This window comes from Leucopleurus acutus (genome assembly GCF_964270905.1).
Source record: "Leucopleurus acutus genome assembly, chromosome: 4".
Taxonomy (NCBI): domain Eukaryota; kingdom Metazoa; phylum Chordata; class Mammalia; order Artiodactyla; family Delphinidae; genus Leucopleurus; species Leucopleurus acutus.
Genome location: NC_139146.1, coordinates 43,363,206 through 43,385,724, shown reverse-complemented (window position 1 = coordinate 43,385,724; position 22,519 = coordinate 43,363,206). Strand labels below are relative to the sequence as shown.

Below are 22,519 nucleotides of genomic sequence, written 5' to 3'. Positions count from 1 at the left end.
ACTGTGCCAGCAGGAAGGCCCTGCATGTTGATTTAAATCTGCAGTCTCCTCCAGAAAGAACAGCCTGGACCTGTCAGCTGGTGCTCACAACCCATTTTACCAGCCACCCTGTGCACATAACTCTTGGAGAGGGTACCAAGATCTTATATCCACTTAGTCTTAACTCCTTATCTGATGCACGTTTCCCTGAGAGTAGTTTACGTAAATAGTTTAGCACTAGAGACATGCTTGAATTCGTGGTTTAAACTGATTATGAACATATGTTTTGTAGATGAGGAAAATTCAGTTGGTAGTGAAGCTTTTGAAAGGCTTATGAACCTATCAGCTAAGCCTATTAATGACCACCAAGGCTTTATAGACCCGTGGATGAAGAGCAGGCAGCAAGGGTGTTTATCTGAGCTGTATTGCATTGCATTTTGTAGTGATTTTTCTGGGTTCGAATGCCATTTCATGCATCCTTTTATGAATACAGAAATTCTTTTAAAAAATAATTTTTTAAATTGAAGTATAATTGATTTACAATGTCATGTTATATATATATATATATATATATGAACATATATATTGTTTATCAGATTCTTTTCCCTTATAGATATTACAAAATATTGAGTACAGTTCCCTGTGCTATACAGTAGGTCCTTGTGGTTATCTATTTTGTATAGAGTTGTGTATATATGTTAATCCCATCCTCCTAATTTATCCCTCCCTCCCTTCCTTTTCAGTAACCATAAATTTGTTTTCTATATCTGTGGGTCTATTTCTGTTTTGTCAATAAGTTCATTTGTATCTTTTTATTCAGATTCCACATATAAGCGATATCATATGATTTTTGTCTTTGCCTTACCTCACTTAGTATGATCATCTCTAGGTCCACCTATGTTGCTGTAAATGGCATTATTTCATTCTCTTTTGTGGCTGAGTGATATTCTGTTGTATATATCTACCACATCTTCTTTATCCGTTCATCTGTCGATGGACATTTAGGTTGTTTCCATGTATTGGCTACTGTAAACGGTGCTGCAATGAACACTGGGGTGCATGTATCTTTTTAAATTATAGTTTTCTTCGGATATATGCCCAGGAGTGGGATTGCTGGATCATGAATACAGAAATTCTGATCTTTGAATGAAGATGTCTTTTAAAATCCTGGTTTATGTTAGTGCCATCCTGTTGGCTTCAGTAAGTCTTAGTCTGCTGTGTTATTTATGTGTATACCTGCTCCTGAGAAAAGTGAGTTTGCCTTTGTTTGGTCAAAGCTAGCAGGTTAGGCTATTTGTAGAGGAGGCTTGCAATGGAAAATGTTGGGGGTCTTAATTGGCTAAGGCTTTTTTAGTTAGGGTAAGTGACACCATTTGCTATAACAAACAAGCCCAAATTTCGGTGAAAAACATTTCTCTCTAACAGCTCAGTCCAATGTAGAAGTGATGGAGTAGTGAGGGCTGGGCACTCTGTAATGGTTCCGTCATCCTATTGGGCTTTGGATTTCACCACTGGCTCCTCCAGTGGGTGATAGGTAGATGGGTCAAGTGAGCGACCATCAGGGGTCTTACAGGAGGCTGTAGAGGCCAGGAGTGGAAGTGATGTGCGCGCCTGTCTACCCACATTCCACTGGCCAGAACTCAAGTCACGGGGCCCCACCTAACTGCAGGGGGGCTGGGGAATCAAGCCGTGGGCCAAGGATACTGAAGCCACACGTGGTTCTGCTGAGCACTCATTTGGTGCCACAGGCTGAAGAACTGGAGAGGGCAGAGCAGTGAAGCGTGTGCGGTACAAGGGTGGAGGTGAAGGACAGACGCCAACATTTTCAGGTTAGTGTAACATACTGAGCACTGCCCTAAACGCCCTTCTCAGGGCAAAATGCCACTAGCTCTTCCACACCCGGTGTCATGCCAGCACATCCAGGAAGTTCACACCTTTCAAACTGTCTAAGTTTGTGTTTTATCAGGACTTGTCAGGCATTCCACTTGGTCTGCCTACCTGCCCCTCATCCTCTCAGGAATTTGGTGTAGATGGAAGTCTTTTGTGCCTGGAAAGAAACAATTAAAGTTATGTTTTAAGTAATGTTTAATTTACTAAAGTTATGTATTTAGAAGCCCAGTGTTGGTAGGACTTTAAATTGAACTTGAATATTGTTTTATTCTACTTATAAAACTAATAACTTTAGTAAAAATGTGAATAATCTCTTTCACTTTGACCAGTGTTGATTTAATGCACAAATTAACAGATTAAGTCATTCTTAGTACAGAGACCCCCAGACCCTGCGAGTATAAAAGAGTGCCACTGGGGGTCAATGGGGGACACGGTGGGCATCTCCACAGGGGGACACTTAACACTATTTATGCTCTTAGTTAATCACATTTCCAGGTAAACACTTTAAGTGCCCAAGAGGGCTAACTCTGTGTGTGGGTAATTTTTTATTAATAAGAGTTCTAAGTACAATAACAAATGTAACCTGACATTTAGGAAAAAATAATGATTCACCTTCTAACATTTGTTCATATAGAAAAACCTGTTCTGAACATTTTACTCTCTAATTTTAATGCTTACACCATAATACTTCTAAGTCTATAACTTAATTTTAGGTTTAATGTTAATAATCCTATAGTGTTGCATCTGGTCAAAGAAACTAGAAAACATCAGGTAGAAATTAAAATAACCTGAATATAAGACTTGACTAAAAGGCTTTTCTAAAGCCTTTTAAAACAAAACAACCTAAAATTTGAATACTTTTGGCAGAAAAATTAACAACTATGAACAAAATTAACATTACATAATATTTTAGCAAGAACTGCATTATAATAATATTGTTTTACATATAGTAGAGTGATTTACAACATACTAAATGCCTATTTTATATCAGAAATAAAAATATCTTTATCAAAAATACTTTTTAATATAGTTTCGCACTTTGGGGAAATTCTGTCCCCAGTAAATGGCAGGAACACAATTTAGAAGATGAAAGGTGTGATACATTTTTTTTTGGCTGTGTTGGGTCTTCTTCACTGCACGTGGACCCTCTCTAGTTGCAGTGAACGGGGGCTACTCTTAGTTGCAGTGCGTGGGCTTCTCATTGCGGTGGCTTCTCTTGTTGTGGAGCACGGGCTCTAGGTGCGTGGGCTTCAGTAGTCATGGAGCACGGGCTCTAGAGCGCAGGCTCGGTAGTTGTGGCACACAGGCTTAGTTGCTCTGCATCAGGTGGATCTTCCCGGACTAGGGATCAAAGCCGTGTCCCCTGAACTGGCAGACAGATTCTTAACCACTGCGCCACCAGAGAAGCCCGTGGTACATTTTTAAATGAAGAGACCTAACTTAATTGAGTTGTCAAATAGATATTATCAGCAAAATCTTTCCAGGAGCACTTAAATTTGTCACAGATCTGATAAATCACCTGCCAACAACTGGGGTTTTTAAGTTCTCTATCCATTTTATGAGAGAACATTCCAAAAGTGAACTTGCACTTTGCCTGGCTTGGTTCAGAACCGACATATGTATTAAAAGAAACCAGTTAGGAACAAATATCTTGTCGAAGATGAGGAAGATGAGTCTGTTATAGATGGATCCTGCACAAGGCACTTTTCTTATTTTATGTTGCTTGTGTAGCTTCAGACATCAAAAAACTCATAGAGAAGTTGCACACACACACACACACACACACACACACACACACACACACACACGAAGAACCAAAACCAAAATACTTTGTAACCTGGTGGTATAACCAAGGGGTCAGAATTCGCTCTTGCTGCAACATTTCTTAATTTCCATCATCACATGAAATTTAAAGTAAGTCCCAGATAAGAAGACACTGTAAGGTCTAGGGGCTGAGCGCAGAGAGGCTGACAGACAGTCCCTGTCATTCCAGGAAGACCCACAAGTTCAGATGCTGAGAAACAGTCTTCTGCCGTGAAAATAACTTTCTCATCTGCCTGCTTACATATTTCCCTCCCACTGCTGTACCTTAAGAGGCAACTATTATGTTATGGAACAGAGCATGGAAAGATACAGTGAGAAATGAAGCAGGGCATGAAAAAGGTGGCCAGACCACCCTCCGAGCTCAGGGCAAGGAGAACTCACCGGCCTCCTGGAGCTGTCCAATCCGGTGCTCGGTGCCTTTCAGGCCCCATCTCAGCAGATCCTCCCTCAGTTCTGGAAGGACAAAGGAGTCACTATTGTCCACACTGAAGTCTCATGGAGGGCAGGAGAAGACCGTGGTTTCTCAAGCAAGAGGTCTTACTCCTTTCTATCATGATCACAGCACCTGGCACCCGGTAGGCGCTTAACATGGTGGTTGAATATTGTTGAATGACCCGAAGACTAGGTCAGGTTTAAGTCACCAGGATTCGTGCAACAAACAGAACCCACTGCCATCATGACATCATTTTACAACCTGCTTTGAGCTGTGCACGCCTTCTCAGGGCTGAGAAGAAGCAGGTAGACACAATGGAGAATGTTAGGGTAGAATCTGTTCATTTGGAAGCTCTCAGAGCTGGTGTTGGTCACGGTACGGTCATCTTTGGTGAGCACCAAGGCGAAGCCGAGGTTTCCAGTTTGCGTGTTCTCTGTTCGGGGCTCTGTGCCACCTGCGTGCTGATGGCTAATACCCACCGGCAATACGAGGAACTAGTCACAGTATTCAGGGGTCCTGTCTGATCTATGGAGTGGAAGCAGCATTTTTTCGTTTTTTTGGTAAAGAGGTATTGTGTTTGTGTAGCATCCACACCACAGACAGCTCTGGAGCCCTGGAACTTGCTGAGGGATTGCTTCGCAGCCTTAGGAGGGACCCAAGTGATATCTGAAACTTGGGGGCAAGGAGGGACTGAGAAAGAGGCAGAGCCCTCCAGATGGGACGGTGGCAGGTTTAAGAAGGAAGGGAACTTACTTACGAGGCTTGTCTTGAGCAGCTGCAAGATGAGTAGATCTCCGCACCCACCTGCCTGAATCTTAAAAGTTTATGTAGTGGTCTCAACTGGATTCAGTTATGCAGCCCATTCAGATGGTCTCAACTACACATTACTCTCTCAAGATTGCATCCTTGAACCCAGTCATAGTGTGGGATGGGTGGGCAGAACGGACGTTCCACGGGCAGGGGAGGGGTGAGCAGCTTCTGAGTGCCTGGGTCCAGCTCGCAAGCCAACCAGTGGTCACATCCTGTCCACGGCCCCCTCCACCATGAGGATGCAGGCGATCCAGAGGCTGAGACGGTTTCCACCAGAAGCCTTCTATGAGCTGGCCAGGAAAGACAAAGGCAAAGGACTGGGATGCAGTAGAACGAGTGTGACACTTGGGAACCATGAAAAGTGTGGGGCAGAAGTGAGACCCTGGTCTTCCACGTGCTTTCTGAGATGGACCGTAATGGATTCAAAGTTCTCACCAGCAGTGAACCTATTAGATCTGAGATAGAATTTCCTAGTGTGGGGTCCCATGGGCTCCCGGACGAGGTGTGAGCAGCAGAAGGTTAATATCGGGGTCTGTCAAGTAAAGATGCTTGGGTTGTGCTGTACAGGCATGTGTGATGTTCACTCACCCTGATTAAGAGCCGCTTAATTAGAGATACACAGGGAAGCCAAGGGAAAAATGGATATTGTGGTCCTGAGCGTGAAGGACGCCCATTCTGTGCTTTTCTGACAGGGGATGCTGGGAAGGAGGGGGCATTAAGGAAACAGATAGAGGCCTTGAGGCTTTGGGGGAAATGGAATTGCTCCGGGGTGAGAGTGGGCAGGGTCATCTGCCGCCTCTGGGCCTGTGCTGTCCAGTGCGGGAGCCACTAACCACGTGTGTCCATGGAGCACTTGAACTGTAGCTTGTCTGAACTAAAGGGCATTGACACAGGCTTCTGAACTCTTAGTATGAAAATAAGGCTGTAAATAGCTCATTAATATTTACACTGATGATATCTTGAAATGATACTACTTTGCATATATTCGGAGTGAGTAAAACATATTAAAATTAATTTTAAACTAATCATGTTTTTAAATGGAACTACTAGAAAATTTGAAATTACTTATGTGGCTTGAGATAGATTTCTGTAAGACAGTGCTACTGTAAACCACGGGAAGGGAGATCATCTCTGCTCCAAAGTCTTGGGATGGGTTTTTGGCCAGTACAGCAAGGATCAGCTTCGTCAGAGGGTCAGGGCCAGCTGGCAGCCAAAGGACAGGGATCACCTGCCAGCGAGTGTTGTCATTGGATGTAGTTGGGACCATGCGTGGGACACCCAGGACCACCAGCATCACAGAAGGACTCAGGAGGGGCTGGGTCTTCAAGCAAACTGATGGGGGCATCTGTTTGACAGAGAGGAATGTCACTGTTTCCCAGAGGTTGCCATGGGTACACAAGCCATGTTCTCTGGCATTGGCTCACCTCCACAGAGCTCTACTAGAGCAGCGCCTGTTACGTGTGTGCAGCAGACTAAAGCAAAGAGACTGGTTCAAGGCCGGAGAACACCTGTGATCCTGGGTTGCCCCCAAGGTACCTTGGAGAAACTCTAGGGTTCCCAGGGTTCCCTACCAGTTTGAAAATCTCTGTTCCTGCAGCACATCCTTTACAGGTCTGATCCACGTATCTATCTGCTCTGTGCAGGTGGGAAGTTGTTTTCCAGAAGACCCTGTGGGGAAGTGGCTTGCTTTGTTTCCTGGCCCATACGTGTGAATGTCTTTGCTTTAAAAAAGGGTTCACCGTGGGGTTTCATTTGCGACCACCAGTAGTATACTTTGGAAGTGCTTATACGGGATACAGTCCTAGCATTCCAGAAGCTCATTCCTGGGGCAGAAGACAATGTGCAGTGTGGGAAGGACCTCGCACCAGGGGAAGGGAGACCTGGGCCTGGGTCTGGCCTCACAAATCACTGATTTTAGACAAGTAACCCTCCCTATCTGGCCATCAGCTATGCTATATCATTACTAGATGGGGGAATCAGGATACGAGGTGGCTCCTGAGCTATGTGAGAATTTTAAAATGCCCCAAATGAGCATGCACAGAAAAAGTCAGTTTTGCTTAGCATTTTGGGTTTTTCTTGCACTGCTTGGAGAACGGAGAGGGACATCTCATGTTCAGAGCTCTCGGATTAGGTTAATTGTAAGATTCCTTTCATTTGTAAGATATTATGTAGTAGAAGTATTAAAGAATAAATTGCATTTGTGGTTCCAAATAATTAAGAAAGCAATTTCATGGGCTATGGGGCAAAAAACAGTAGGGATAAATGGAGTCAATTCCCTAAGGAAATCTGGTGTTCCTAATCTGCGTGCAAATGTTAATGCATTTTCCAACTTAAAAGAAACATCACATTTAGAGTTTAGAGATTCATTATCTCCTGTGGCTAGTGGTGCTGTCAGTCCAACTTGGCTTACGTATATTAACCAGCAAAAATCATGCGCCCTGGTCACATGAAAACTTTAAACCTTGTGATTCGGTGTCCTGTCAACATGTTCATATAGACCAGGAGGGCAGCCTTCTTCTGTGAAGGGCCGGATAATAAAGATGTGAGGCTTTGGAGACCATATGGTTTCTGTCGCTCTGCTCTTGCAGTTCGTGCGGCTGAGCAGGCAGAATCAACATGCGGGTGGGGCGGTGTTGGCAATTCAATAAATAATAATTAATTAAGCTCGATTTATTGACAAAAAAGAATTAGCAATATCAATGTAACATTTTATTAGTGACTGTTAATGAGGTGTATGTAGTTTGCTGGTAAATATTAAGGCGTTCTGTGAGAAACTGAAAACTCTTAAAGATGGCAACCCTCTAATTTTGCCACTGGCAAAATCGTAGGTCGAAAATATTTGTTCTCCATTCTTTGCTTCTGGTTAGATCCTCATTAGGTCAATTATTTACTTGCGCTAAGAAAGAGGAATAAGAGTATAAGAATACTCTCTTGAGGTTCAATCATTTGTGAGCACATGTAGACCTTTATTTTCTAAATATGCATTTTATATTTTTACTGAAAAGGTAATCGTGCCATTGTTTTGTGGCTTTTTTCCCCCAGATATTTTAAGAAAAGTTGTACAGAAGGAGTTTGACCTGTCAACGGATTATGAGCAGGTAATTTTGATTGATGAATTTGTTAGCAAAAAACAAATATGAGCAAAACTTTGGCTGATTTGAAAGTAAATCTTTAAACAACCAGTTGTTTTACCGGTGAATTTAGTAACCTTTCTTGACTAAGAAGCTTTATGGAGTATTGAAATGCCTTATAAATCCCATTTGAACTACAGCAGAAATTTCAAAAGTAGCATTTGAAGAAACATTCGCCTTTCAAGCTGTATGTTATTGAAAAACTAAAATTTCCTTAAAGGAAGTCTTATGCTACTTTTTTTAGACAAGGGATGAGAACCCCTTAACTAAATGGAATGGTTTGAACGTCCCTAGAAGCAGGCATGCGTACTTTTCACATACACTTGCATACTTGTAGAAGAAAAAGAATTAATTCTTACCAGAACTCTTCCACAAGGAAGTGATGTGGAGGCTTGTTGTTAAAAAGGTAAGCAGGGCTGGAACAGGTGGGGAGGCGGCTTTGCTGGCGTTCCAAGCTGTGGGGACCACGTGAGCAGAGGATGAGGTGTGAGGGGAAGAAGCACAGGGATGGAGACGGTGGGTGAGAGGAAGGGGAAGGACAGGTGAGCTGGGGCCAGATCAGGGGAGGGCCTTGGAGGCCTCACTCAGATGAGTGGACAACAGTATTGTCAGAAAGTATCCAGGCACCTTTCATGTCTCTACTTAATACCAACGTTAGGGTTAGGGTGAGGGCTAAGGTGCTGTTAATTCACTCTGTTTGCATCCACGAGATTAACTTACCTAAACAGAAGAGTGTGTTATTTCGATTTTGGCCTATGATGAATGTCGGCTGCCAATGAAATAAACAGATGAATGTTTTTGCATTGAATGTTAGGATAATAAAACTTAGTTGAATCTGTTTGTCAGGCTATTAGTCCTGCAGGGTCAGACGATTCGTTCCATCCTTTCCTGGTACAAAGGTGGTTATGAAGACAACAATAAAGGTACCAGTGGACTTTTATTTATTTAATGGCCAGCACAACAAAGGTGAATGACAGTGTCTCCAGCGGGTGTGACGGCCGTGAACTCTTGCCCAGTGGTGGGAACAGTGGCTGCATATTCTCAATTTGCAATAAAATGATACTTAAGGGAAAAGTGAATGCAGAAGCCAAAGAGGAAGTCCTCATCTCAAGGCCATTTATGTGTATAAAAGAGGATGAGCCAGATACACACGAGTGCCTACACCTTCCCTCCTACCACAGAAAGCATTTTCATTCTTCAATGCCACTGGCTTCATTTATATCTTCCAAACATGATTGCCCATGTGTGCCTGCTTCCCTGGGCAGAATAAAACGACCTTTGCTTTTATATTTATATTGAAAATTTGCATGCCGTTAGCAGCCCAGCCTGAATGCCAGTTAGCTCTGGCAAGGAATGAGTTGGGCGTGAGAGGCTGAACTCTCTCATCTGGGCCCGAGCCTTAGAGGACCAGGTCCTCAGACTCTGAGGTCACTCTCAGCAGCCTGACAAGTATGCGCCAGAGTTGGCTGCCACCATCCACGGCAGGACTCTCGGTTGGACGAGTCCTTTATGGTTGGCTCGATATTAGACTTGGAGTTCCTGTAAGCTTGGGGACCCCCTACTTCCTGATCTCCTCTCCACCTCAGGTGTCTTTACAAATGGATAAAAACCATTTGGGTGGAGCTGGTGTAGAGAAAGGAGCCAGAACTGGGCCCACATGAATGAACGGAATCCTACCCTAGGTGTGGAATTGGGTCATGTTTTCCAGTTATCCAAGGAAGAGGGATTTGGTTAAGCAAAGACACCAAAGAAGCCAGGGCTCCTTGGGAAGGGAGCTTTCTGATTGGCTTTAGGGAGATAAATGCTGGGTGTGTTTGGTCAGAGTCCCTGAAGCAGACTCGACCCTGAGTCAGGGACTCCAGGGCAAGTCACTTATTTGGGAGGTGCAGGGAACCCTGGCTGTGAAGTGGGAGGAGACACAGTGGAGGGAGGGCCGCCTGTAGAGGGTGTATCATTCCGCCACCCGCCACTGGGGGCAACAGAGCTCCATCCTGTTAGAGGAGCTGTGCTAGACACCAAAGACACCGGTGTGGGAATTAGCCCGTGGGGAGGTGAAAGAGTTGAGGTATTTATACACCAAGACTGAAGAGGCACTTAATCATAATCACGACACGGGGCTTGTTTTAAAGACAGATTCCTGGTCTTACCCAAATCCCCTGACACTTCTCCAGGGGAGGGGCCTGAAGGGAGTGTTTTTAACACACACTGTGAGGGGTTTATGATTGGTGAGGTTGGGAGGTAACAAGCCTGTGGGGCCCAGACCCAGGAAGGGAGGCTGGGGTCACTCAAGATGCCCTGTGGGTCCCCAGGGGCATGTTACATGAACTGCCCATCCCAACATTTCAGATGATGCCGCCTTTAAAGGTTATTACCATCACAAACATTGTTCTTCCGCACCTGTGAAAATCTACCAGCTAAGGCAATGGCTTCCAAACTTGGATTTCCTGGACCAGACAATTTGAAAAACGTCATCCGGGGAACACCATGGAGCCACATAATTTTATTTAACCACATGCGGACATTTTAAGTCAACTATAACAACAATAATGACTCTGTCCCTCTTCATACGTATGTCACCTCCCTCTTCCAAAAAGAAGGATCGTCTTATAAATTGAGCAAATGAGGTAAGCACTGTGAAAGGACAAGTGCAGAACTCCATGGCATCATGAAGGAGGGATGTACAGCAAACCCAGACGTTGTTATCAAGACAGACTTCCTGGAGAAAGCAACATCCAAACTCAGACTTGAGTTTCATCGGCGGAAGAGTGGTGGGAATAAGGTTCAAGCAAGAGGGAGCCCAAAGTGAGGAAAGGGAGAGAGACCATGATGCTTTGTGGGGACTCGAGTGCTCAAGAAGAATGGGGACGTGAAGCCAGCATTAAATAACATAGGACCACGTGGAGGAGTTTGAATTAAACATGGTGGGACTCCATGGAATGCTGTTAAACAAGGGAATGATACCATAAGATTGTCATTTTAAAAAGGACACTTGGAAGTTGGTGCCTTGGGCTCTGAGGTTCTAGGCAGCCACTGATTCTCTGTTTCATGGAGACCATGTGGTTGTGGTTAGTGTGTTAAGCATTTATAACTTTCCCTCTGGTTCCCCTTGTCCATAACTGATTAGCATACTGATTAAGAACTTTTCAAGAAATCCAGTGTAAATCCAAATGTGAGCCCTAGAGCTTGACTGTACCCCAAACCCTGTTTGTCTAATAAATGCTCCCTTTATGTTCCGGTCTTGTGTCATCCTCCCCTCCCTTGATCTCCTCTGTGTGGGATATTAATGGTCTCAGTTGCGGTTAATGACTCCAGTAATGTTTTCTGTTTTCTTGATGCACGCCGCCTCTGCTTGCACAAACTCTGCGACGGCTTTGACTTCCTCAGCCAGAAAATGTAGTCTTGATTCTGAAGGTAAAGTCCTCACTTGTTGTTTCATGTTGCTCCGTCTAAAGCCCGCGAGTGGTGTGACGCTTTTGCCAGAACTTTCTGTTCACTGTCATCTCCACTGTGATGACTTTTAAATTGTTTCCTTTTTGTTTCTGCCATCATCTTCCATCTTCTCTTTCAGCTTTTGTAGTCCACGAAAGAAGAGCAACCCATCTGCAAATTTAAACCTTGAGCTTCTCTTCAACACAGTCCACAAAGCACTCCGGAGATCTTGGTATTTCAGGAAATAATTTAGGTTCTTGCCAGATCTTGGCCAGACTTTTGGGTTCAGTATTACAATTTTTTTTCTGGCTGCGCCATGCAGCTTGCAGGATCTTAGTTTCCCGACCAGGGATCAAACCCATGCCCCCTGCAGTGGAAGCGTGGAGTCCTAACCACTGGACCACCAGGAAATTCCCAGAAACAATTTCTAAAAATAGTAACAATTTAGACTCTTTGCTGAGAAAGATAGCAAAGTAAGACTTTGGAGTGTCTGGAGCTGGTTCCTCAGTTGGCCAATGATGTGAGTCTTCAAGGGTGGGTTACACACCAGCAAATAATGACTTTTCATGGCCATGGTGTCCAACTTAGCTTAAGAAGGCTGCATCAAAATTGCAATCACTTTTTTTCTTTTTAGCATTTTAACCTTAATATGGAAGTAGATAATATTCAAGTGCCACGTGCACCTTGCTTAATACGCATAAGCGTTTGCCCACGAGTTAGCTAATACTGACTGAACATTTGCTGTGTGCTGGGCACTTTGCTAGTTGTTTACACATTAACTCATTTAATTATCTGTCCCTCACAATATGCTGATGACATTAATGCTAATGTCACATTTCCTAGTTTAGAGAATTAAAAGCTGCCCCTGCTGGGATTTAAAGCAGGTCCTCTGACTCCAAGTTCACTGCTCTCTCCTAAGACATCACATTTGCTTCAAGGAACAAGGCTTGGATTTCGTTTTCCTTTGCTCAGCTTGGCTTCAGAATGTATTGTTATCTAGCTGGTCCATTACAAACCATTACAGGTTGCAAACCGCCAACCTGTAATTTTCTGCCATTCTTTTAAAGTGTCTTGCTTTATGGAAATGTGAGTAACTGCATACATGAATTGGAATGAGAACGAGTTTTATCATCCTGTTGCATTAATTTTTATTTAGCCTGGAATAAAGCCATCACTGATTATGAAAATAGGTTTAGGTCACTTGATTGTGACTAGCTATTGTGCTAGTACCTAGGAACCTAGGATCTATCTGAGACTTAACTAGTGAGGCTGGGCTCAGCAGCCTGAAAGGGGCACTTAGCAAGTGTCTGCTCCACGCCAGGTACTTTCCATAGCACCTCATCACTAATCATACATTATCTGCAGTGTTCACAAGGTACGTAAGGTACGTATTTTATTATATGTACCTTATACGTACCTTATAAGGTACGTATTTTATTCCCAGTACATGGGTGGGGAAACTGAGTGGCCTGTGAGTAACATGTCTGATTTGGAAAGTCTGAGCCTTTTTTTCTAAATTTAGATATATTCCAGATTCTTTCATAACAAAATATGAATTTGTCATTAATCGATCCAATCCAAACTACTTTGAATCCTTAATAACTATTACTAGTTCTATCTTTCTGGTGAAAAACATCCTTGGTATAGATTATTCATTATGCAAGCGCTTCTGCCAAAATTTGTCATGCCGTTTAAAAACAAACAAAATACCTTTGGGGTTGAAATGACACCATGTGCAACTTGACCCTGAATTTGGCTATTTTCCCGGAAGTTGAAAGAAGGTAGTAACTGCTTGATCCCATATTCTGATAACTCAGATCTCTGCTTCCTTTGTTTCAAGAAGGATCTTCAAAATGGACACACACACACACACACACACACACACCCCTCAAAATTTAACTCATGATGGCAAATAGCTTAAAAAGCATGAAATGTGTACACTGTGGAATGTTCTACGTGTAATTTTATGTTACAGTATGTGCTGTTTCTTTTGTTTGACTTGCAGATTATCTACTATGAGATCGGGATTATTATCTGTGCTGTCCTGGGATTGCTGTTCATTATTCTGATGCCTCTGGTGGGGTTTGTCTTTAGTTTGTGTCGTTGCTGTAACAAGTGTGGTGGAGAAATGCACCAGCGACAGAAGAAAAATGGGGCCGCCCTCAAGAGCTACTTCACACTCTCCCTCTTGGTGATTTGTATATTTATAAGGCAAGTAGCATCTTGGACAACAGCTGATTGTGTTTTAGGTTGATGAGAAATGTCTTGTGTTTTAACTGTTGAGCATGAGTTGGAAACAACAACAAAATACAAAAAACAGAAAACAGAAAAGAGAGAACAAAAATGCTTGCCCAGCACATCACTATAAGCAGAAATTAGTGCTGTAACCAGGCTGCTCTAGTTTATGTGATAAGCCAACCCCGTGGTTTTTTTCATTTTGAAGCCATCCTGATAAATCTGGGACTGAAGAAAGCATTCACCTCCCAGGACAGCGCCTCCTTCCTCTTAAATAGCTCTCTCGAAACAGGCAGCATGCAGGAAGGCAGAGCAAGTATTTCTAGTTGATTTGTACGTCCGAAGGGATCTTTTGCAAGGAAATTTTTTTTTAATTGAAGTATCGTTGATTTACAGTATTATGTTAGTTTCAGGTGTACAGCACAGTGATTCAGTTATTTATATATATATATATATAAATATATGTATTTGCTTTCAGATTCTTTTCCCTTATGGGTTATTACAAAATACTGAGTATAGTTCCCTGTGCCATACAGATGGGTAGAGTCCCTGAATTGGGGAATTGGAGAATATTGTTGGATGGAGTTAACTTTCTAATTATATGCCCAGTTTTTTTTTGTTTTTTATTTTTCTCATTTTTATTAGGAACTTAAAAAACAATCTTTATTTTTAAACAGCAGGTTCTTATTAGTTATCTATTTTACACATATTAGTGTATACATGTCAATCCCAATCTCCCAATTCTAGAGTTGCTGATACGAAACAGTCCCCAGGTGAGATGCAGTGAGAAAAGCAATTTGTAGACCACGTGTAGAACACAACACCAGTGATTAAAAACAAAAAAGGAGGGGGATGTGAACACTTGGTTATGTTTGCATAGAGACCATGTGAAAGGATTGCTGAGACCCTGGCCAGGCGAGTTGCCTCTGAGAAGGAAATTGGTGGCTGTGAAGGGGAGGGAAGCGAACTCGCTTCTTACTGCAACCAGACTTCTTGTTTCTTTTGAATTACCTACCACACTCAAGTATTACTTACTGAATTAAGTACACCAAAAATTAAATTTAGAAAACCAAAAATTCCCCACAAAAAGCAAAAGCCAGTGCACTGCTACTGATTCCAAAGCAGTCAGTTTTTTTGAACAGATATCCTTCTGCTGAAAATAGTGAAATAATAGACCTTAACACAGACGTAGAGAATGGACTTCAGGACATGCGGAGGGGGAAGGGTAAGCTGGGACGGAGTGAGAGAGTGGCATGGACATATATACACTACCAAATGTAAAGTAGATAGCTAGTGGGAAGCAGCCGCATAGCACAGGGAGATCAGCTCGGTGCTTTGTGACCACCTAGAGGGGTGGGATATGGAGGGTGGGAGGGAGGGAGACGCAAGAGGGAGGGGATATGGGGATATATGTATATGTATAGCTGATTCACTTTGTTATATAGCAGAAACGAACACACCATTGTAAAGCAATTATACTCCAATAAAGATGTTGAAAAAGAAAAAAAAAATAGACCTTAACAATATACTTATAAACAGGATCCAAGTGAATGTGTTAGCTAATTTCATGCACCCTTGTTTAACCACCAGGTAGTTTTTGTAGGTGTGTTTCATCTGCAAGACGGGGGTGTGGGTTTCTCTGTCTCTCTCTCTCCTGTTTCCCTCTGTGTCCCTGTTCTCTCTGTCCATAATTTGAATTTAACTGCTTCTTCACATTGGATTCTGAAAGGCAGCTTAGGATCGGGGCAGTGGTAATTACAGATTTCCCCTGTCTCTCTGCTTTGTGTTTGAAGGATTTTCAGGAATGTACAGACCCTACAGCTGTGGGAGTAGTGACCTCCCCCCAGCTACCAGAAGAATGTCGGTTGTAGCCCAAAGACCATTCAGACCCTTGTGCATTTCCTTTAAGCCTGAAACTTACATCCTTCATTCATCCAAAGACTTGGACAGCCCTGTGTCTTCCTTTTTGTATACCCTAGACATCAAAGATGAGGCTCAGGTGACAAAGTGCCTTTTGAAAATACTTGCCCTGAGGGCTTCTTGTTAGCATGATTATTTATTTAACAAGTTAAGAATTTTCACTTGATATAAATACATATGATGTAACTTCAGGAAAATTCTTTATTGCATGTACTCATTTACCCAAATAAATGTTCACATATGTAATAATGGGCTTTCAGTTTTTTTTAATGGAACATATGTCCTGTATTGGGTTTCTGTTTTTAAATTGCACTTTTATTTGCATTACATATAATTATGCAATATACACTTTATAGTTCACCCTGAACTGATTGAATTATTTATATGAGGTTTTAAATACAAAGATATATAAACATTAAAGCTACAATGTCAGAAGTAAACTTGGCTTTCATTTTATATAAAATGAATGCTAAATATATCTTTTGTTCTTGAGAACTCAGACCCATCAAACACATTTAGGTAAGTTTTTTTTCTCCTGAGTATATTTTAGTTTAGAAAATTCTTTAAAAAGAAATCTGTGATTCTATCCTGCTACACAGTCAGCTAAGATATTTTCCCCACCCGAGTAAAACTTATTAATTAATATAACAATTTTAAATTTCAGTACAATTAAACCAAAGTTGATCAACTATTTGAGGCTAAGTGACAAATTTAAACTAATTTATTTCACATAATACATTGAATTTATATAAGGATTATAAATAGGTCTAAATAAGAGTAGTATTTGAGATTGTTTTGTTTACTTTGAATTCAGACTAGAAGTTTAAACTTCTTTGCTTTGAATTTTTTTTTTAATTTAAATAGCTATTTTGATGTCATCATTTTAGAACAGCTACTGGTTTGCAAGTATCTTCAACAGCATGAGTTGAGTAATTGTTTTCACGTAATCAAAACTAGCCAAGAAGATTAAAGACCAGGAGAAAACAGAAATTTCCATATTATGTTAAGATAAAAAGGAGAAGAAACTTATGTCCGCAAAATCAGAAGATTAGAATAAAATAAGAGGGGAAAGAATGTCCACAAAATTAGAAGGCGGAAAGAGAAAGAAAACGAGGTATTAGCCTCTGCTTCCATCGACCTCAGCAGAGCTTGGATACTAGTGATAAATAATCTTTGTATATGATTTTTTAAAAATTCTTTCAGAAGCCCAGAGCGGTCTACTTGCCTTTTATCAGGCTCAGCTCCTTTTTGTGGCTGAATACTGTTACAATTAAAAAAGAAGTTGGTTTTTAAATTAGTCTTGATTTTTCATCCATCCCATTTTATTAAAAATTTTGAAATCTTTTCTTTTTAATTGAGAAAGGCATAGGTGTTAATGACAAAGATCCCCTAATATGTGTGGAATATATGTGGTCATATTCTTTTTCCGTTTGAGCTTTTCCAAAGGCAGCTGCAGAGTGTTTGAATTCCATAGACGTTGACATATGTTTACGTAAGTCTGTTTGACCATCAGCAGAAGATTACATTTCCACGTCTCACTGTGGACTGTTTAAGCAGATGTGTCTTACTCCAGAAAAAGCCAATTTTTCTCTCCTTTCCTTTACATTTGTCATCACTGCATTTTTCAGAATTTCAAAAAGGTTATAAGCAACAACAAAAAGGAACAGCTGTGCCTTTATTTCTCCAGAATAGAGGTTATTTCTAAGTTTCCCAAAAGTCAGCTTTTGCCAATTACTGTGGTGAAACTGAATCCCAGTCCTTTTCAGGAAGGTGGCTATTTTCAAAGTCCTTTTTTTTTGTTGTTGTTGTTGTTGTTGTTGCAATGTGATGTCAATTCCTGGTGTGGAGGCCACAAGCTTCCAGAAAAGAAATTGAGCTAGCATGCCTTGGAAATCATGAGACTTGCTTAATGAGAGAATTAGTTATATAAAGTTGAAATCGAAATGGAAAAATTATCTTTAAAAAGTAAGAGATCAGTTACAGACAGAGCATTTATTTGGCTCTTATTGGCTAATTTCATTGTCAGTAGGAATTGGTAGAAAAAACTGCTACAAATCCTAAATGTTTAGCCATACTCTAAAAACTTTAAGTATTTACTTTTAAGTAGAGAAAATCGGTCTGTCCATATAAAATACAGAAGTTATAGTGCTAATATGTCATAAAAATAAATTCCTATCTTCTGCTAAAAATTTCAAGAGATTTTGTTGTACTACATAAAATTTTCGGTAGCTTAAAGGCTTTTGTGTCAATGCCAGAGAATTGATAGTCATTTGACTATCAGTTGATTGAAATTTTATTCCCTTTTTGTGTGAGGTGAATTTCCCTCATTGTCATATCCTAATAGTTGACTGGTGTTAAAAAAAACAAAACAAAACATTAATTTCATGTGATTTTTTTGTGTGCATGCTTAAAGGAACATTGAATAATAAGGAATGTCTAAATCAACAACAACAAAAAGAATAACTTTTAAATTCTCTATTTGTGTTTAACTAAGGGTTTTAAATTTGGGATTACAAATGGAGACCATCAATTGGTTTGTGTAGTATTTAAAATTTTTTTCTTTGATTTGTTGCTAATATTTAAAAATGGGGAAAATAATTTGAAATGGGAGATTTTCCATATGAATCCAGATTCCCAGATTTTTGTGAATAATTGGAAGATCTGGTCTTCTTCCATCATGGTAGCACTTACTGGAGCCACAGAACATCTGCCCGACCCCCATCTTTATCTCCAGCTCCCACAGGTCCATACCAGGCACTTTGCCCTTCATGCTTTCTGCCTGCCTGTGTAGGCATTTGAATTTGCTGTCTTTAATTTAAATATAAAATTTACAATGAGTTATGAGTGTGAAAATCAGCTTTGAAAGTTGCTAAATTCTATCCCAGAATTCTGTTTAGTACAGTTTTTTAAAAATGATTAATGCTTTCATGTTAATTAGATCTATAACTGAGTAACAGAAATGTGTCCTTTTAAATACGGTGTATTGAAATTCAGCATTGCATTGCAATGCTGTGTTTACTGATTGATGACTTTTGGAGTAACAGCATTTATTCAATAAAGGAACAAAGATAGTTTCTGACTTGGACATTCTGAACATATGGCTAATCTTCTAAATGGATCAGATGAAACAAGCCCAGTCCTTAAATCTGCCTTCACTGATCACCCACCAAGGACACGAGACCTTGCATTACCCAAGGTTTACAAAGAAGCAGTTTCCACCTCTTTTTAGGGAAGTTAAACATAGGTGGAAATAAAGGCAAAATAGAGTATGAAGTAAGAAAAACCCATCAGAACTTCAGGGCGAGACCTCTGGGAGTTCAAGGCAAGAAGTCCTTCTCCTATCCAGGGGGTTCAGGGAAAGCCACATGGACTTGGACTTGCTGTTTGTTTCCCAAGTTCACTTTGACTTAAATGACAAAAATGGGTCTGGAGCATGACGAATGACAAATAATTTGGACATGATGGGGAGAGAGCAAGGGCCCCCAGTGTGAAATCCCCCGGTGGGCAGGTATATTCAGGTGGTGATCCTGACTTGTCATGGTGCAGAATGGTTGAAAATTGGCATGGTACATAAAGGCCCAGGTACATTACTATGACTCAGCTTTTTTTCCCCTTCTGTTGACACTACTCCAAAGTCATTATTTTGGGTCGTTTGGCCTTATTTTGCATGAGTGAATCATTTAATAACTATTATTGCTGTGGTGTAATGCCAGCCTCATAAATACCAATGCAGACTTGAGACCGACAAAAATGGATTCTAAGGTGGTCCCTTCAAATGTCAGAGGATATTGTTAATTAGATCTTTTAAAGATTATCATCAACATGAACCCAAACTTAAAAAAAAATCGAAGACACCTTGTGGACATCCAGTACCCCTCTCCTTTGCAGTCCGCGAAGCACTGATCTAATCTAATTTCTAGTTTTTGATGCCAACTGAAGCTCACAGAGGGAAGGGACATTCTCAAGCTCACACAGTATGAGTTAGTGGCAGTTGTGAGACCAGAACCCAAGTCTCATGTTCCTCCTTTATTGCATATTCCACTGCACCTTGGTTTTTTTTTTTTTTTAATTTATTTATTATTCATTTTTGGCTGTGTTGGGTCCTCATTGCTGTGCGCGGGCTTTCTCTAGTTGTGGCGAGCGGTGTCTACTCTTCCTTGTGGTCTGCGGGCTTCTCACTGCAGTGGCTTCTCTTGTTGTGGAGCACGGGCTCTAGGTGCGCGGGCTTCAGTAGTTGTCTCACGTGGGCTCAGTAGTTGTGGCTCGAGGGCTCTAGAGCACAGTATCAGTAGTTGTGGAGCACAGGCTTCGTTGCTCCGTGGCATGTGGGATCTTCCTGGACCAGGGCTTGAACCTGTGTCCCCTGCATTGGCAGGCGGATTCTTAATCTCTGCACCACCAGGGAAGTCCCCACTGCACCTTGTTAACCATAAGAAATGTTGTTCAACATTGTGTTACAGACTTCGGGGGATTAGTTTGGAAAGGCAATGCACCTATGTAATATTGCTATGGGAAAATAGGTTTATTTCTCTATCTTTTAAATTTTTTAAATTTTTTTATTGAAGTATAGTTGATTTACATTATCATGTTAGTTTCAGGTGTATGGCATGATGAGATATATATATATTATTTTTCAGATTCTTTTCCCTTATAGGTTATTACAAAATATTGAGTATAGTTCCCTATGCTATACAGTAGCCTCTTGTTGGTTATCTATTTTATATATAGTAGTGTGTATATGTAAATCCCAGCCTTCTAATTTATCCCCCTCCCCCTTCCCCTTTGGTAACCACACGAGCAATGCTCCTTGGAATGACTCATGACAGAAATGGGGCAAATGACTCCCCAATTACCCAAGACTGAGAGGTTTCCTGGGAATGTGGGACTTTTCGTGCAAAAGTGGGCAGTTGGCCATCATACCTGTAAATATATGAATGCATCATGCTTAAGATGTTGCTTTTGGTGAAGAAGCAGAAGTATTCATATTCTCCATCAGAATTTTTCCCCAAAAGTTTGCGTATTATTTGCAAAATTTTCTTCTAGAAACATAGTTACACCTTCCATTGGGTGGTTACAAACTAACAATTTATTACAAACTAAAAATTTTGTTAACTTCTGGAGGTAACTTCTGGAGGGTGTGTTATGAGTTTATATAATTTCTTGCTGCCATCTAGTGGCTAAATCCAACAGGGCCTTGGTGATTAGCAATCTTAAAGGTAACATTTTAATGTTTAAAGGCCTTGACACAAAAACAAACCAGTTGGTCAAATTAATTTGTCAGGGGATTGTTAGTAATTAGTAGACATTAAGAGCTCTTAAAATGATTAAACGTAGACATTTCAGATGGCTCGAAAAATATGGTTGTTGTTTTCATGTAGTGTAGCTTTTCATGTAAGATGCCTCTCATGTGGTGTTTTTATTTATTTATTTATTTATTTTTGGCTGCTTTGGGTCTTCGTTGCTGCACACAGGCGAGCGGGGGCTACTCTTCATTGCAGGTGTGCAGGCTTCTCATTGCGGTGGCTTCTCTTGTTGTGGAGCACGGGCTCTAGGAGCGTGGACTTAAGTAGTTGTGGCTCACGGGCTCTAGAGCGCAGGCTCAGTAGCTGTGGCCCACGGGCTTAGTTGCTCCACAGCATGTGGGATCTTCCCGGACCAGGGCTCGAACCTGTGTCCCCTGCATTGGCAGGCGGATTCTTAACCACTGTGCCACCAGGGAAGCCCTCAAGTAGTGTTTTTGAAACTCTTTATTGAAGTGCATTTTATATGGAGAAAAGTGTTCCCATCATAAGCACATATGTGCGAATTTCTATGAAGTGAACACACTAACTACACCATTACCCACCCCTCCCCCGAATATAACCACTGACTTTTGGCACCATCATTTTGTTTGATTTTGTACTTCACATAAAGTGGAAGGAGACGGTGTATACTCTATGGCTTGCAGCTTATATAGTATTTTAATGCTAAAGTAATTCACATTTCCTTTCAACCTGGACAATGCAGTAGCTAACAAAGACAATTAGATTAACCAAAAAATTAGAAAGCCCAAACCATTCTTATCATTTTAGTATTTTTCCTGACAGTCTTCTTGAGGGGAGCAGAGGTATGCACGTAGTATGTGTGTGTGTGTGTGTGTGTGTGTGTGCACGCCCTGCATGGAGAGTGTATACCTACATTCGCATCTGTACAGAAGTGGGACTGTATTCCACACCCTGTCTTATAACCTTTGTAACTTCTATTTCCTGAACATTGTTCCATTTATAAGACTCATATTTAACTGAGCAACGTGTCTTGAATGGATATTCAAGGAGAGGACTTCCCTGAGAGGACTGAGTCTTGTTCTGTGGCCCACATTTGGTGGTGCGTGGATTTTGCGATGGAGGCAGGAAGCCTGTAGCAGTGGAGGGGCTGGGCTTGGGGAGCAGGGGTTCTCTGCACAGGAAGACCTTCCGCCTTCTCCCGGCTGTGGGCTGCTCTGCACCTGGCCACGGCCATGGCTCCCACAGTAAATGCTCTCCTTTCCTTTTCCTGCAGCTTTGGTATCATCTATGGTTTTGTGGCGAACCAACACATAAGGACTCACATTGAAAAGACTCGGAAATTGTCAGAAAGTAATTTCAACGACTTGAGAACCCTCCTGAATGCAACTCCAGGGGTAAGGACCACAATCTATATCCCATGATGCTTTGTGTTTGAGGCCTTTGGGAGTTCCTGTATATATTTGGAATCTTATTTGGACCTTCTGGAAACCCTATAATCATTGTAGACAGGTGTTGTCTTTTAATTTTAAAGATAAAGGAATAAAGGCCTAGCAAGTGATTTTCAAAAGTGTACAAAGCATAATTTCAGAATTGGTGCTTTTATT

General features: G+C 41.3%; 1 protein-coding gene across 1 annotated transcript in view; it reads left to right on the top strand.

Moving 5' to 3' along the window:
* The window catches only part of PROM1 (prominin 1), a gene marked incomplete at both ends in the record, with an annotated part of 97,332 nt that overhangs the window by 23,642 nt on the left and 51,171 nt on the right, over positions 1-22,519 (top strand). The window contains 3 exons of the mRNA XM_082837663.1: positions 7,979-8,034; positions 13,502-13,707; positions 22,189-22,309. Of these exons, the coding sequence (XP_082693789.1) occupies positions 7,979-8,034; positions 13,502-13,707; positions 22,189-22,309 (383 nt within the window). The remainder of the gene's footprint in view (positions 1-7,978; positions 8,035-13,501; positions 13,708-22,188; positions 22,310-22,519) is intronic.